The sequence below is a fragment of the Xyrauchen texanus genome, chromosome 2 (genome assembly GCF_025860055.1).
Source record: "Xyrauchen texanus isolate HMW12.3.18 chromosome 2, RBS_HiC_50CHRs, whole genome shotgun sequence".
NCBI classification, from domain to species: Eukaryota; Metazoa; Chordata; class Actinopteri; order Cypriniformes; family Catostomidae; genus Xyrauchen; species Xyrauchen texanus.
The window spans coordinates 54796536-54812752 of record NC_068277.1 but is presented as its reverse complement, the minus strand read 5'-3'; the positions used below and the strand labels follow the sequence as shown (position 1 = coordinate 54812752).

The following is a 16217-nucleotide window of genomic DNA, read 5'->3' as shown; positions in this document are numbered from 1 at the left end:
TCCTCTGCTGGGACACCTGTGTGAATTCATTTGATGTAATTCAGACATTTTTAAGTGACTTCAAAGTTCAAAGTTGTCAAATGTTTTGGTGCCACTGTATGATTGTATGTGCACAGCTTTAAGTGTCCAAAGGTGTCCCAAATAGTTCAAAAGTGTCCAAATACTTTTTGTGGTCACTGTATGATTGTATTTGCATAGTCCTAATTAAAATAGATTAGATTGCACATAAATAAAGGAACTAGTGAAGTCCCTCGGTCACAACTTGCAATTGTGACCATCCACAATATCATCAATAACCTGGGGCAAAGAAGGGGCTACACAAGACTCTGCGTCCCCACCTAACCCCAGGAAGAGAAGGTGAAAACAGGAAACACTTACCTGTGACTGGGGCCTCTATGTCTAAGAGATTCTTCTCAGAACGGAGGATGGCAGCGCCCTCGCCGATTAATCGATGCGCCACGCTCTCCTCCACACGCCCCTCTTTGGTGAGGTGGGCCTTTAGGACATCAACTTTGGGTTTGCCCTCGCTGTCAAACACCTCCTTCACAGTCAGCCGGTGGCTAGGGGGAAATGGGACAGCTGGAGGGACAGAGAAGGGAGAAAAATGCTTTGGTTGACACAATCATTAAATTGCTGTTTTATTGTTGGTGAAGTACAACATATTGCAGTATCTATTTATAGTTTGATTAACAACAGTGGTTTTCAACTGGTTTTGCTTCAAGACCCAGATTTTACATTGAACATCAAGTGGTGACCCAACACAGTAATAATTTTTTATTATTATAGACGCATCGAAATTTCAGCCACTGAATGAGTGGAAAAAGGCAGAAAATTTTTACAGAAACCGTTACTTTCAAATCCGGTAAAAGAAACAAAGCATTGTTTATGTTGAACATTAAAGGAGCTATATGTAAGATTGACAACAAGTGTTTGAAATGGGTACTGCAGTCCAAATTATAAATATTGGAGAGTGGTCTGCCCCACCCCAGACTCAAAGCTCATGCGGGTTGCCAGAATATAGACATGCAAATTAGCCAACTCAGCATCCATTTTAAAGGATTTCAGGGCTTTAAGCCGTTTCCATCTTCCAAAGGCATCGCCAATATTTCTCCTTGTTTTACTACACCTCTGGTCATGGTGTTTTCTAGACAGATGGCGAGGCTTTTTATGTCGGGTGGAATCAGTTTTTTTCTGATCCAGTTTGTTTGCTGGCTTTCATGGCTGCAGCATGCAGTATTGTTTGTCTGCAAACTTGTTCAAATCTGGCAATCCGGCGGTGTCAAAATACTATTGGTGAGTGGGCAGTGGACAGGATCACACAGGCCAAAACATAAACAGAAATTCCGGCCCGGAATGGAAACTTCAAAGTAGAAAATACTGGCTGTTGCACTGTTATTGGAGAAGCCAGTATTTCAACTTGGCATGTTTCCTAATTCTCTAATGACATATTATGGTCATTTTATGATTTAGTACAATAAAAATATTACATATAGCACCTTTAAAGTCCATATTCTGTGAATGCACTCTTGGTTATTCACGCATTAATAAAGAGTGTTTTTCAGTCTCCGGTATTGTGTTATTGTGTGTCGTGGTTGTTACTGTCAAGCTCCAATACGACATTAAAGAAGCATAAAAGCAAGGCTTGGGATCAAAGCCTTTTTTATGCAACGATAATCAGAAGATTTTCCAGATGATTATCAATATATATCAGGATTTTTCTGATATAAATAGGGCTGCTCGTTGCACAATAGTTTTTGTCTCTTCAGACATATTTCTCAACACAACTTTGGTAAAGTGTGAACGGCAGGGTAAACTAAAGGTGGTCGCACATCGGACGCATCTGGTGGACGTTTTTTTTTTATATATTGATTTTCTACAAAGGTACAAACACACTGCCAATGGTCAGCCTCAACATTCTGCAGTGACACAGAGCTCAAATCACAAAGTTTTCAATTAAATTAGACCCAAATCATTATCAAAGGTTAAAAAAAGATTATTTCATAGAGCTTACACAATGTATTTTCAGTTACAAGTATGTCATTTTGTGGTTTGACAGCTTGAATGAAAAACTTATTCAAGGCTACATACAGAGAAATTTCATAATAAACGTCACTATTGTTTATCGTTCAGATTGCGCAGTTTCACTAACCTGCAAAATCAACGTCACAAAGTACAAAAACCTTTGTAACTTTGTACAGCAATCTCCTGCGCTGTGTGTGTGTGTGTGTGTGTGTATGTGTGAGATTGTGACCATGACTGACATCAGTAAATGGTATATTAGCCCTCTTGTGGTCTCCCAACACTATTACACCAGACCGTTAAACAGATGGCCAACTGAGTGATTGGGAAAGCACACAAATTGGGCTTCTAATTTAAATGGCACTAATTTGAATATATCATTGCCTCAAAAATATATCGATAAAATAATGAATAATAAATATTTAATGACATCCCTAATAAAAGCACCATTAATGTTGTCTATATGACTCATGCAAAACATTCAAATTCTCTTGAAGCCATACTATAGTTTTGTTAAATCGCAAAAGAATGCATTTAATAAGTAAATGTGCAGTCTGCATGCGCAGCTAGCTTCAGTGAATGAGTGCTGCTCTGTTGTTAACACACATATAGCTTGTGCAGGGCTCATGATGTGCTCATGATGATACACTGCTGTTTTTTAGTGCTGCAGCTCCTAATGTGTGCGCACTCCACACTAACTTTTGGTCAATAACTTTCATTTCAGTGCATCACAATTTTAACAAAAATAACCTTAAAATCAAACATTGAAATGTATTACTGCATAGGCCCAACAAAATGCAACACTGTCACGACAATAATTCTATTAATAATTCTATAGTTTCTAAATGTCTCAATGAATCGATTCACTGATTGACTGAACTGATGATTTCATGATCTTGGCAGCCGATATAATCACTTTGTTAATGTCTCTTGAAATTCAATGACCTCATGCTCTTGGCTGCCAATAATTTACTACACACATTGTGGTTGGCACAAAATGATAATCCTTGTTGCAAGTTGCAGCCACTGTATATATATATATATATATATATATATATATATATATATATATTCTAGGGTTTACAAAGAATGGTGTGAAAAGGGAAAAACATCCAGTATGCGGCAGTCTTGTGGGCGAAAATGCCTTGTTGATGCTAGAGGTCAGAGGAGAATGGGCCGACTGATTCAAGCTGATAGAAGAGCAACTTTGCCTGAAATAACCACTCGTTACAACCAAGGTATGCAGCAAAGCATTTGTGAAGCCACAACACGCACAACCTTGAGGCGGATGGGCTACAACAGCAGAAGACCCCACCGGGTTTTTAAACCGTATTGAAGGAGTTCCCATCTATATGCTGGGCACTTAGTTGCTGCTTTTCTTAATTATTAATTATTCAGGTTTTTATAAAAAAAAAAAAAAAAATTCTAGTTTTGAAATTAAATACTTTTATATGTTTGCACAATTATATTTTTGTCTACAAAACTAATTTAAAACATTTCATGAGTAAGATAATTTCAACATTTCAAGATCATGAGTAACATTTCAGGCAAGTGACCCCAAATTTTTGAACTGTAATGTATATGAACCTAAACACAAGCAGTTTGACAAATGGGTACTTCAGCAGAAGCTAAAAGGGCTTTGAATTGGGGGATTCAACAAAGCTAACATTTTGTCGCCTGGAAGTAGTAATTGTATTAGTGACACACAAGCACATAAACAAAACCTCCCTCACTGGCTTGACAACTGACTTGCTGCTGTCTGTACAAACTTAAGCAATGCACTGTATAAATGAATAGAAAAAGATGCATGATTCTAAAACTTAAAGTTGAATGAGCATGTTTGCAAACCGATACTAATTTGCCACATTTTAGATAAATTTGGCCCAATTCTTGAAGTATTTTCATGTTTCCTATGCTCTAAATGGAGTATTGTATACTCCGTAAAAACTCACAGTGCCCTGATTCCCTCCTCTCCAATTACTGTTCTTTCTTCATAACAAATGCTAAGAAATTTGTTTGATACATTGCAGGGTAATGAGACCTGCAACGGTTTAACCAAACCACAAGCAGTTATGATTTGATCTATTTGCTAAATCTCTTAAACAATTTGAAAAGCTTATCTAGATGACTTCCAGGAGCTTTGAAGTGATGATCAGTGAATGTAATATTATCATATATTGGCTATGCGATGACATTAAAGCTATTGAATTGCTGCAAACTCCAGAGAATAGTATTGTTAAAGAAGTATTCACACTTGATCCAAATCCCAATTTGGCCCTCTTTCAACGTTCTTAATGGTCTGCCTTAACACTATGTTATGTTGTTGTATGTGCTTGAATATGATATGCTTGTGAAATGCTTTCATCATCAACGTGAGAAACAGCACAAGCTGTTTATTGCGACAAACAAACCCCTACCACAAACCATATCATCCCTCACTTAAACTCAACCCCAGATCCCCTTTTCAAATGGAATTAAATTCAAACTAACCAAACTCACACATAATCCCAGTCCAGCGGTATTACTGAGTGACACTTCATGCACTGTTCCATTACCTAAAGTTCCAAAAAGCTGTAAAAGGATGTGGAAAAAGTGAGCACACTTTCCCAAACAGGAGTTTTAGAATAAGAGCGATGAGAAAAAAAAATTCCTTCTGTAAAATAACACATACTTTGTGTTTTGAGTGCATTACAGAAGGCAGGGCAATGCTATGCATATAGAAATCATCCAGCTGTTAGTTGCTGTTCCCATAGGTGCCAGGAATTACCCATGATCTTCTGATTATATACCCATGCAAAGGAAAACAATTAACTATTTTCACTATAGAGGATAAAAATGCATCTCTGCTGGTTTTAGTTATACTGTTTAACATGTTGTCAGTACAAAAAAAGTAAATTTGTTGTATTTATGTTGTATCAGTTCAGAGTTAATAAGACAGTTTGCTTAATGCTGATCTATAGACAAGTTAAAATATAACGTTTTCCCCAAATAATGCAAGGATGCAGAAGCGGCTTATCCTTCCAATAAAGTCTAACTATCCTATCAATAAAAAGGCATGGCAAACAAAAATAAATCGCTCATTGCTCATTGTTTAAACTAAGTTAATGTCACAGGTGAGTCTCATATTAACAGATTATTGAAACTGGATTGTAATACTAAAGTGCCTTCAGGCCTTCTGTTGGCAGGATTATATTGCATGATTAATCCACATGGGTTTGCAAACATGACAACAGCAAGGGATATTCTGAAAGAATCACACTTTGTAAAGATGAAAATAGAACTCTCATTATTCCCTCGTGACAAGCATAAACATGCTAATTAAAAATGCAAAGTTCAGAACCAGGCTGTGATATTTGGCACTGAGGCTTAAAAATACTCTGCTGTTTCTCCCTGACTAACTACGTTTACATGGACATCAAAAAGCGTCTTATTGCGAGAAAGCGTTTCGTGTAATAAGAGCCATTCTCTTTACTCCCATATACATGCGGCCTGGTCAGTAAGCAGCTTTCTCCATAGTAATGTCATTTCACTTTGACACTTGTGTAAATAAGAAACATAGCATCCGAGGAAGACTTTGCTATTTTATAGTTGCTTTGCTTTATTTCCAAATAATCCACAGTTATTTCCTTAACTTTCTATTGCAACCAGCAGTGGAATTGCGCTGCAACAGTGGGGTTTCCCTCTTACGTAAAACATGTATGCATTATATATAAGCTCATATACATAAACATCAGGGACAGCAGATGATGTTAGTTATCCTGTTTGTTCACACAAATGAGTACTGTACAAAAACCTGTAAGAACACTCCTTATGCATTTATCACATAAGCCGTGGTCCCAGAGGAAAATCCCAGGTGAGTTAAACTGCTTTCTCTAAATACTTTAAACGGCATAAGAACATTTAGTGACAACCGAAACACCATGTAAACAAGAACACCACTTTCTGCAAAAACCCTGGAATAAACCGTTTTCTTAAGTGCATGTAAATGTGGTTACTGTGTCTTAAGCCGGTAGTACACAAGCCATTTTTCAAATGTGAACTTTCTGTACATAATCACCAGCCATGTGGAGGGAGACTGAGTGTGCATTAGCATCTGCCAGGGGGAGGTCATTAATCCCTTGACTATGGAATGAACTATAGTACTTTCTGCTGAAATAACCTCTTCACAAACTCATAAACAACATCCAGCTTGTTTGAAATTATTGCTGGCAGTTGGTGGGACAGGTACACATGACCAAGGCAGTGAACAATGAGCTTCAGGCCAAAGTCCATACATAAAGGTGAAGTGCTTTCCAGAAGTTTTTCACAGGATGGAAGCAAAATATTACCTGTCCAAGGTGACTGTACATTATGCCTTAATGGTCCATTAATATCGATTTATAAACTTTCAAACGTGTAATAAGCAAGGTCCATGTTCTTACCTCCAAATCCCGATGGAGAATTGCCTAGCCATATTTTCCACGACCTCGCAAATGTGGCCTTGTCCACACCTTTCACCGCTTCTTGTACCGATTCTTTACATGTACAACTGCATATTATATAGGCACATAACTCCAACCACTGCCGTGAAACAATGATTGTTGTTCATAGATATTGTTTATGTTAGCAGGGTGCTCTTGCTCTCGGCGAGATTCAAATTCGAGATTCGGCTGCGAATGGGGTGTCATGGTGAAGCGTTGGGAAAACTCTAAAGGCCAAAGTATACTTCGGTTGTCCACACTGCTGATCAGAATGCGCACAGAATGGATGATGCAAATTTTGTCATCAGCAGTCTGTGCTTACTGTCTGCATGTGGGCTAGAGTTTCTCGACAAGTGGACGGTCCTCGTCAGGATGCATCATTTGCATTTGTCATTGAATGTGCTAAGAGTATCACAAAGCAGTCATAGTGCGCATGCTTCAAACTCATTCCTATTTGCTCATGTATTGTGTTGCAGGTGATTGAATAATAAGTGTCCCAATGCTTAGTGGACAAACACCCTTACCAGTTAATTGGTGGGTGGTGTGGTGCTGGCTTTAGAATGAATCTCTCTCATCCTGCTGCAACATACAGCAGCAGCTTGCTTATTAAATCATCAGCTAAAAGCAAACAGCCCTTACTGAATTGTGACCAGACAGGCTCTTAAACAATCTACGGTATCACAGAGCGTTCTATGTACTTTGGAGTGTCTGTATATTTAGCTACAAAGTTAGATAGGTGAGAACAAACAAGATAAGCAAGGGTGGTTTGATGAATGTCAGGCAAGCTACTGAACAAAAAGGCATTCTAAACATAACTATATTTTAGCTCACAATACTGTAATGACATTCTAACAACAAGAATCAATATTTTCATTACATTTTTCACAATAATATTTATCTTAAAAAGAGAGCACCACTTTGAGTAAGTAATCAAAAAGATGAAAAGTACTGTGCCATTACGTCAAAAAACTGTTATTTCTATTAAACCAAAATGCAGAATGATCCAAGTCTATAACTTGTTTAATTTGTAAGGATGTTCCTACAAATTCGTACATCCTTTTTCTTTTTTCTTTCTTTCTCTTTTATCAAAATTGACATGTTAAGTCCACTGAAGTGAGAAACAAGTGAATAAATGATCGCCATATATGTCAGACATGTTTGAATTGTAATTCATTAAACAAAGAATCTCCATTTTATTATAAACTCACTAGGGGTGGGCGATATGACCAAAATTCTATATCACAGTAGAAGTAATTTTATATCACAGTAATGGTATAAATCAGAACAATTACATTAACACCAACCAGCCACAACATTATAACCACCTGCCTCATATCATTAAGGTCCCCCTCGTGCTCCCAAAACAGCTCTGACCCGTCGAGGCATGGACTCCTCAAGCCCTCCGAAGGTGTCTTGTGGTATCTGGCAACAAGAAGTTAGCAGCAGAATAGAGGTCGACCGATAGTGGATTTTAACGATCCCGATAACGAAGTTGGGCAGTACCTGCCGATAACCAAAAATTTATAAAATTGATACTGAATGAAAAAATAACACAAGTAAAATAATTCTGAACTTTATTACAAAATAAACAGTACTGACTGAACCATTCAAATTTATTGAACTTTTAAAAATGAAATATATATATAAATATTAATATACATGAACTAAAAGTCAGCTGACTTTTAAATTGCCGTTGATTCCATTGTCCACAAGAGGGTGCAATAAATACATAAAACATTCAGCACTGTTATATTATTGCATAGAACATTCTTGCCCTGGCTGTTAAATAAAAGCATTTAATTTTCAAATAATGTGCATAAAATAAATAAATAAATAAAAAGTATTAGTTGGTCCACGTACTAAAATTTTAAGTCAAAAGTAAAAACAGTTTGCATGATGTTACACTTGCACTAATTCCTACTACTCCAGACTCGAGCTTCATAATATCAGCGAAATACCACATTGTTTTTTATTCAGTACAGTTGTATGTAGAGTACAGATAGCAGTTGTATTCGGCTGAACTCGGTGGTGACTATGAGCCCAGGCCAGGGGCTGTTCCAACAGATGGAACACAACAGACCAGAACCGAACGCGAGGATCCAGAGACTCCAAATTGAACATCTTTCCTGACAAAGCATTCAAACAACTTATTTCTTAATCTGTGAAACACTTATAAGAGAGCAAGGCGCAATGGTCAAAGACCTCCACCAACTGTAAGGGGCTGTTCACACCAAACACTTTTTAAGTAAACGCACGCTAGAAGAACGTCTTTGTTTCCCTTTGTTTTTGTTTATTCAGTGTCTCGTGCAGGAGTGCTGTTGTTTAGATGGTGTGTCAAATTGGAGTGGAGGTGGCGTAGTGGGCTAAAACACAAAACTCTTAATCAGAAGGTCGCTGGTTTGATCCCCACAGCCACCAACATTGTGTCCTTGAACAAGGCACTTAACTCCAGGTTGCTCCGGGGGGGTTGTCCCTGTAATAAGTGCACTGTAAGTCGCTTTGGATAAAAGCATCGGCCAAATGCATAAATGTAAATGTAAATTAAAAAGAACTTGACACACCTGCTTTCTGTTCAACTGTATATGTTGCGCTGTGTCTAGCCTTTTTTAGTGCAAGAATGTGATCAGTTGCATGTCTGATTTCTTTATACGTTTCTCTCAGCTGCATGAAGATATTTGCTTTCTCATGTCACTAGCTATAAATATGCAACTTAGCTGGCTAATGAATGCATAAATGTGACCAGCTGGATATAAACGAATGGAAATAGATGGTAAAAATCGTGAAATTTAAACATTTGGGTAGGACTTGCGTGTATTTTTGTCACACTGTTCTAACCACTTGAGGTTAGCTTTAATGTTAGTGTCCTCTCAGCATTGTCGGCAAACATACTGCTGTTTTCTACTAATGAAGCATCTAGTCAACAAATGATTTACTTTATAATGATATGACGACGTGTTCTGTAGTGTACTGTATAAACAGGAGTGGTGGTGGTGTAGTGGGCTAAAGCACATAACTGTTAATCAGAAGGTCGCTGGTTCGATCCCCACAGCCACCAACATTGTGTCCTTGAGCAAGGCACTTAACTCAAGGGTTGCTCCGGGGCATTGTCCCTGTAATAATTGCATTAAGTCGCTTTGGATAAAAGCGTCTGCCAAATGCATAAATGTAAATACCTTTTCATTGTTAATGTTTTAAATCCACATCTGAAGTGTTCATCTCCATGCAGTGTGTAGTCAACCATGTCAAAACAAACACAAGGAATCAGTGAAGTGATAGTTTTTGTTTCGCCGCTTTCCTACTGCATAATGACAGCAGATCCTTCCCAGCCGCTCCAGCACCAGACGCGAAGGGGAAAACAATCAGTGTAGATTTTTGCAGTTAACCAATAGTTCCAGAAATGTTTTATCTGTGCAGATTAGTTGGCAAAACCGAAATATCGGCCAACCTCTACAGCAGAACATTTAAGTCCTGTAAGTTGCAAGGTGGAGCCTCCATGAACCAGCACATCCCATATCCTCAATTGGATTGAGAGCTGGGGAATTTGGAGGCTAAATCAACACCTTCAACACCAACACCAGGGAATACTGTTGCCATGAAGAGTAGGTGGTATGTGTCAAAGAAAAATCCACATAAATGCCAGGACCCAAGGTTTCTCAGCAGAACACTGCCAAAGCATCACACTGTCTCCGTCGACCTGCCTTCATCCAATGGTGCATCCTGCTTGCCATCTCTTCCCCAGGTAAATGACGTACATGCACCCGGCCGTCCACATGACCTAAAAGAAAACGTCATTCATCAGACCAGCCCACCTTCTTCCATTGCTCTTTGGTCCAGTTCTGATGCACAAGTGCCCATTGTAGGTGCTTTTGTCAGTGGATAGGGGTCAGTATGGGCACTCTGACTGCTCTTTGGCTGAGCAACCTCATACGCAGCAAGCTGCAATGCACAGTGTATTCTTACACCTTTCTATCATGGCCAGCAAAGTTTTTCTGCAATTTGTGCTACAGTAGCTCTTCTGTGGGATCGTACCTGATGGGCAATCCTTTGCTCCCCACGTGAATCAGTGAGCTTTAGGCACCCACGACCCTGTCGCTGGATCACTGGTTGTCCTTCCTTGGACAACTTTTGGAAGGTACTAACCACTGCATACCGGAAACACACCATAAGACGTGACATGTTGGAGATGTTCTGACCCAGTCATCTAGCCATCACAATATGTCACACAGATCCTTATTACTCCTTACGAAATTCAAGAACTGACTTTTCACTTGCTGCCTAATATATCCCACCCTTTGACAGGTGCCATTTTAATGAGATAATAAATGTTATTCACTTCACCTTTAAGTGGTTTTAATGTTGTGGCTTAATGTATATATTACTGTATAGAACTAATGATTTTCCTGGAAAATCAACAAAAGGGTTTATATTAAACAACCATTTGATAGGGGAGGGCAATGTAAGCAAATAATTATATAGCGATATTCTTGAATTTTTAGGTCGATAACGATATACATGATCATATAGCCTACACATTTTGAAGGAAAGTGATTCAAAAACAGTATATTTCTTTTTTATTTAAAATTATGTCCAAAGTGGTAGACCTGTCATGTCCATTGCAATGAAAAACTTTACCAATAAATATTGGTCATTGGTTATTGGTCATTAATACAAATAATATTTGATCTGTCTACTTTACATTGTTTTTCAATCCAAGCAAAAAATCTCTCTAATTGAATAGAAGTGTCTGCTTTGATTCTGAAGCAAAACCCTTTGTTTTGGATTTAGCCTTCCATGTTTATTCTCGCACTATCAGTCTCACGTGCAGCCAGATAGAGCGTTGTACACACAGATATTTACATACTGCAACAGTCCGTTTATAAAAATCTGTACATATTGCCACGATAATATATAGCCATTCTGCCCAGCTCTGGAGCTTACCAATAAAAACAATGGCAAAAAGCAAGCAGAACACTCGCTGTGTTTGACATCCTTCATAATCACAGAGCATACAAAGCACTTTCAAGTATTAATACCCTTATAATGCATTGATAGGTGAGAACATACAATATAAGATAATGCATTGAAAATGTTGTTTGATAAACGTATAAAGCCTAGTGCACACTACACAACCCAAGCTTGTCTCCTTTGATGTTTTGTACCGATGACTAGTCTGCGACAAGAAGTCTCAGACTGCACGACTGATAGCGGTGTAGTTTGTGCACTTCTGCGACTTGCCGAGACTATTCGTAGACACTACGATGCATTTGAATTCTTCCTGACGAGTCATCAGGTGTGCGTACTGTTCCATCAAGCGAGAAAACCACAATGGGCAAAAGTCAATGAAATACATAGAGAGAGAAGGAGAGCAATGCATTGAGGAGACAATTATTTTTTTTTATTAAATAAAACATCACCCACGTCTAACTACCTGCTGTATGTCTCATCACTGTTTTATTTATTAAATTTTTTTCTGTTCTATGCAAATCAGTGCAATAGACTGGCGCAAGCCCTTCATTCGTGTTTTTTTTTTTTTTATCGTAGCCTTTCAGCCAGCTCGTATCAGCCATCAACAAGACGTTTCCATTTGCAGAACTGCTGCTCACTGGATGTTTTTTTGTTTTTGGCATGATTCCGAGTAATCTGTAGAGACTGTTGTGCGTGAAAATCTCAGGAGATAGGAAGTTACAGAAATGTTCAACCATCCTGTTTGGAACGAACAATTATGCCACAGTCAAAATCACTGAGATCACATGTTTTCCACATTCTGATGGTTGATGTGAACATTAACTGAAGCTCCTGACCCTTACCTACACAATTGTATGCATTGCGTTACTGCAACACAATTGGCTGATTAGCTAATCACATGAATAATAAGGTGTACTGGTGCTCCTAATAAAGTGCTCAGTGAGTTGGTTTGAACATTTGCCTGCAAAATGCAACTAACTCATCTTCCTCCTTTTAAGGGATGTGAGCTGTGTGTAATGTTTTACTCCAGATACTTATAGGACCAATGCCACCAGCAGAAAAGGGGTCTCGCACCTCACTCTAATAATGCCAAACAATATTGCTCTTGGTCCAGGTCAGTGACTTAGATAATCATTTCAGCTTACCATCAGCCATGAAATGTATCTTACTGTTTTTTTTTTTTTTTTTAAAGAAATGAGAGCCATATTTAATAACTTGAGTATGATGTTGTTTTTCCTTTAAAAATGGCATCATACTTTGTAATGATCACTAATTAATTTGAAACTTCAAAATGTTGCTCCAGAAGTAGAAGAGAACTCTATTTTTGTTTTGTCGGGCATAGCTAGATGTTAATTACTGGTCCAAGTCAAAAGAGCCCACTCCCAAGATTCTACTAACAGTTTGCAAAAGGGCCACACAGAAAATTTGCATGAATCAAACATAATACATTTGCAAACTGGGGACATTCTCAGTTTATATTAGCACATTAACAACCCTGATTTTCACCAACACTTACTACAGATTTTTATTTGGAAAGAGAGTGTGGAGATAATTGCTTTCTGCGGCAAGCTATAATCTAAAATTCTCATACTGATATCCAGAGACTTATTAAATTAATACTTCCAGCTAAACTCCTACAATTGCAAAACAGTGAAATAATACCTTTTTAAACCCCAACATATATGAAAGATCCATTAACCAAAACAAGATTCAGAGCACTGATTGTCAATTCTAATGGGTTGAGTTGACCATGAAATTTTCCTTAAACACAAACTCCTCATTTTAACACAGACTACATGAGAGTGTGAAAGCATAAGTAAATACTTGCTTTAACCACTTGCAACCCATTATACTTCTGTTATGTGACACATTTCTATGTGGAAAAAAAAATATTGGCCCAGACTTGATTTTATCAATGGGGAGTTGTAATGTGAAAATTGGGCATTACATACCTGAATCGAGCTTGTGGCTCAAACAGAAGAGTTCAAAAGGTATTTGTGAGGTACCAACTCAACTTTTCAAGTTATTACATTTTGATTAAAGATTCAAACCAATTTGGTTTTCATTTGGAATAATGTGCATCAATGAATCATGCACAGTAAGATCAGGAATGAGTTTGAAGAAAGTAATTGGGTTCATTTTATTTTATTGTGACTTTAAAATGTATTTACATGTACCTATCAAACAAATCAGCGAAAGGAGGATTTAGCCATATTTAAAGATGCTATATGTAAGATTGACAACAAGCATTTGAAATGGGTACAGCAGTCCAAATTCAAAATATTGGAGAGTGGTCTGCCCCACCCCAGACTCGATGCTCATGCGAGTTGCCAAAATGTTGACATGCAAATTAGCCAACTCAGCATCTGTTTTAAAGGATTTCAGGGCTTTAAGCCATTTCCATCTTCCAAAGGCATCTCCAATATTTCTCCTTGTTTTACTACACCTCTGGTCATGGTGTTTTCTAGACAGATGGCGAGGCTTTTTAGGTCGGGTGAAATCTGTTATCTCTGATCCTGTTTGTTTGCTGGCTTCCATGGCTGCAGCACGCAGTGTTGTTTGTCTGCAAACTTGTTAAAATCTGGCAACCCAGCGGTGTCAAAATACTATTTGTGAGTGGGCAGTGGACAGGATCACACAGGCCAAAACATAAACAGAAATTCCAGTCCAGAATGGAAACTTCAAAGTAGAAAATACTGGCTGTAGCATTGTTATCGGAGACGGCAGTATTTCAACTTGGCATGTTTCCTAATTCTCTAATGACATATTATGGTCATTTTATGATTTAGTACAGTAAAGATATTACATATAGCACCTTTTAAAAAAAAACAGGATACTGTGTGAATGTTAGCCTCTATGACGAGTAGCTTTTCCATTTCTGTTAATCTCTAGATAAAAGAGAAAACCAAGTTTTTTCCCCTAATAGTGCACTTCAATTGTTCTGGTAACAGAAGAATTACATTACAGTATTACATTCTGGGAAATAATTCCCAGCATAAAATAAGCCATGCCATCAGAGTAGCAGATGCACAATAGGCATCCATTTATCAAACCCTGCAACTACACAGCAGTAATACACACCTATCTGACCCAAGCAATACCTTATTACCTCAACACTGGATCATCCTGATCAGAGAGCCATGGAATTTCACTGTCAGATCATTATTGGGGAACCCTGTGATGCTGAGCAGACCTTCAGCAGAGCACATAGCAGCAGTACACAGTCCCACCTCTTCAACAGCAGTAGTCCGGGTTGGAATCTTTGTTCCACTTGTTCATAGTGTGTCTTCCAGCAGTTCATTCAATGATCAGAGATGTTCTGGGTGAGAAGTTATTTAAGCCTACATACAGAGTGCACCCCCAAAACACAACGTTTTCTAATGAATCCTGAGAAGTGTCTTTTGCTTTCTTTTAATAGTACTGGCTACTGAGACTGCAATGTCTTTGCCTAAGGCGATTTCTAAGGTGAAGAAACGAACGAGATTCCATCATACACAAACTGACAGTTACATTTCTGTTGTTGTATCGACTTGGTAGAGAAGTATTGGTACTTTTGACATCCCTACTCTAGACTAATTTCAACTAAATCAACATAACAGTTGAATATATCACATATATACATTAGGGCTGGGACAACGACAAAAAAATACATCGACGCAAAATATGCGCGTCGATTCGTCGGACCCAAAACAAAGATGGCGGCGCCGAGAGTAGTAGAAACACGAGTGGCTCCTCAGACTATCAGAAGTGCAAGGCGGCATGCACTCGTTCCTCTAAAGTATGGGAATTCTTTAATTTAAAAGGAAACAATTCCGTGATATATCGTCTTTGCAAAATGGAGATGGCCCTCCATTCTAGCACCACGGCAATGCACCAGCATCTGAAGAGGTGCCACCCGGTTGCAGCTGCAGATGACAGAGCACCGTAAGTTTTTTTTCAACTCCCCACTTTGCACTCGATGTTGGAGTAGGCTATAATACGTTGTCGACACCTAAAGTTTTCGTTTATAGCTATTAATAATGCGCTTATAGCTATGAATGTCGTGAAAAATACATAGAGGACACTGACAACGTGCTGACAGACAGGACCAAGCAGGTAACATTTAATAAAGTCTCAACTTTCAAATTTGGTCATTCAAAGAAAATTAAACCATAAATAGGCCTACTATATTGTGGCTCTTTAATGTGTCGTGACAGATTGCCTCAGTTAAAGCTGCTCGTGAACCGATCATCTTTTCCTTGGTTAATTTATAGCATCAACTAGGCTAAACATGAATGTAGCCTACATCAGAAGGACTGTTGTTTTAACCGCGGAAAGATGGCAGTACAGTAGCCTACAATCCATTATTCAAATTCAAATCCACCGACGTTAATCTTCTCTCTCCTGACTACTTTGTCGGACAAAAATGGCGTATTATGATTGATTGATCAGATCGCCAGTCAATCAAACTCCCGGCAAATGTTTTTTTTTTTTACATTTTATAAACCCCCACCCCCGATGAAACCGGTATTACCGGTGTTGTCACAAGTCGATTAATCGAATCGAAATCGAATCGGACTGAAAAAATTAATCAGAGACAGACATCAGACAATAGCACTACAAAGTACTACACAGAAACCATTTAAGTTGATGTGGGTAATTTTTTTGGTTACATTTTTTTAATGCTTAATATGCAAATTCAACTATAAGCAAGCCATTTGTTGGTTGACTTCACCAAAGGTCTAACACTGTAACTCGTGTAACTTGGCACTAACAAAACATTCCTCCCCATTC

General features: G+C 38.3%; 1 protein-coding gene across 4 annotated transcripts in view; it reads right to left on the bottom strand.

Annotated features, from left to right (window-relative positions):
* The window catches only part of LOC127657353 (protein phosphatase 3 catalytic subunit alpha-like), a 172087-nt gene that overhangs the window by 69932 nt on the left and 85938 nt on the right, over window positions 1-16217 (bottom strand). For all 4 annotated transcript variants that reach the window (XM_052146101.1, XM_052146112.1, XM_052146104.1 and 1 more), the window contains exon 2: window positions 379-579. In XM_052146101.1, the coding sequence (XP_052002061.1) occupies window positions 379-579 (201 nt within the window). The remainder of the gene's footprint in view (window positions 1-378; window positions 580-16217) is intronic.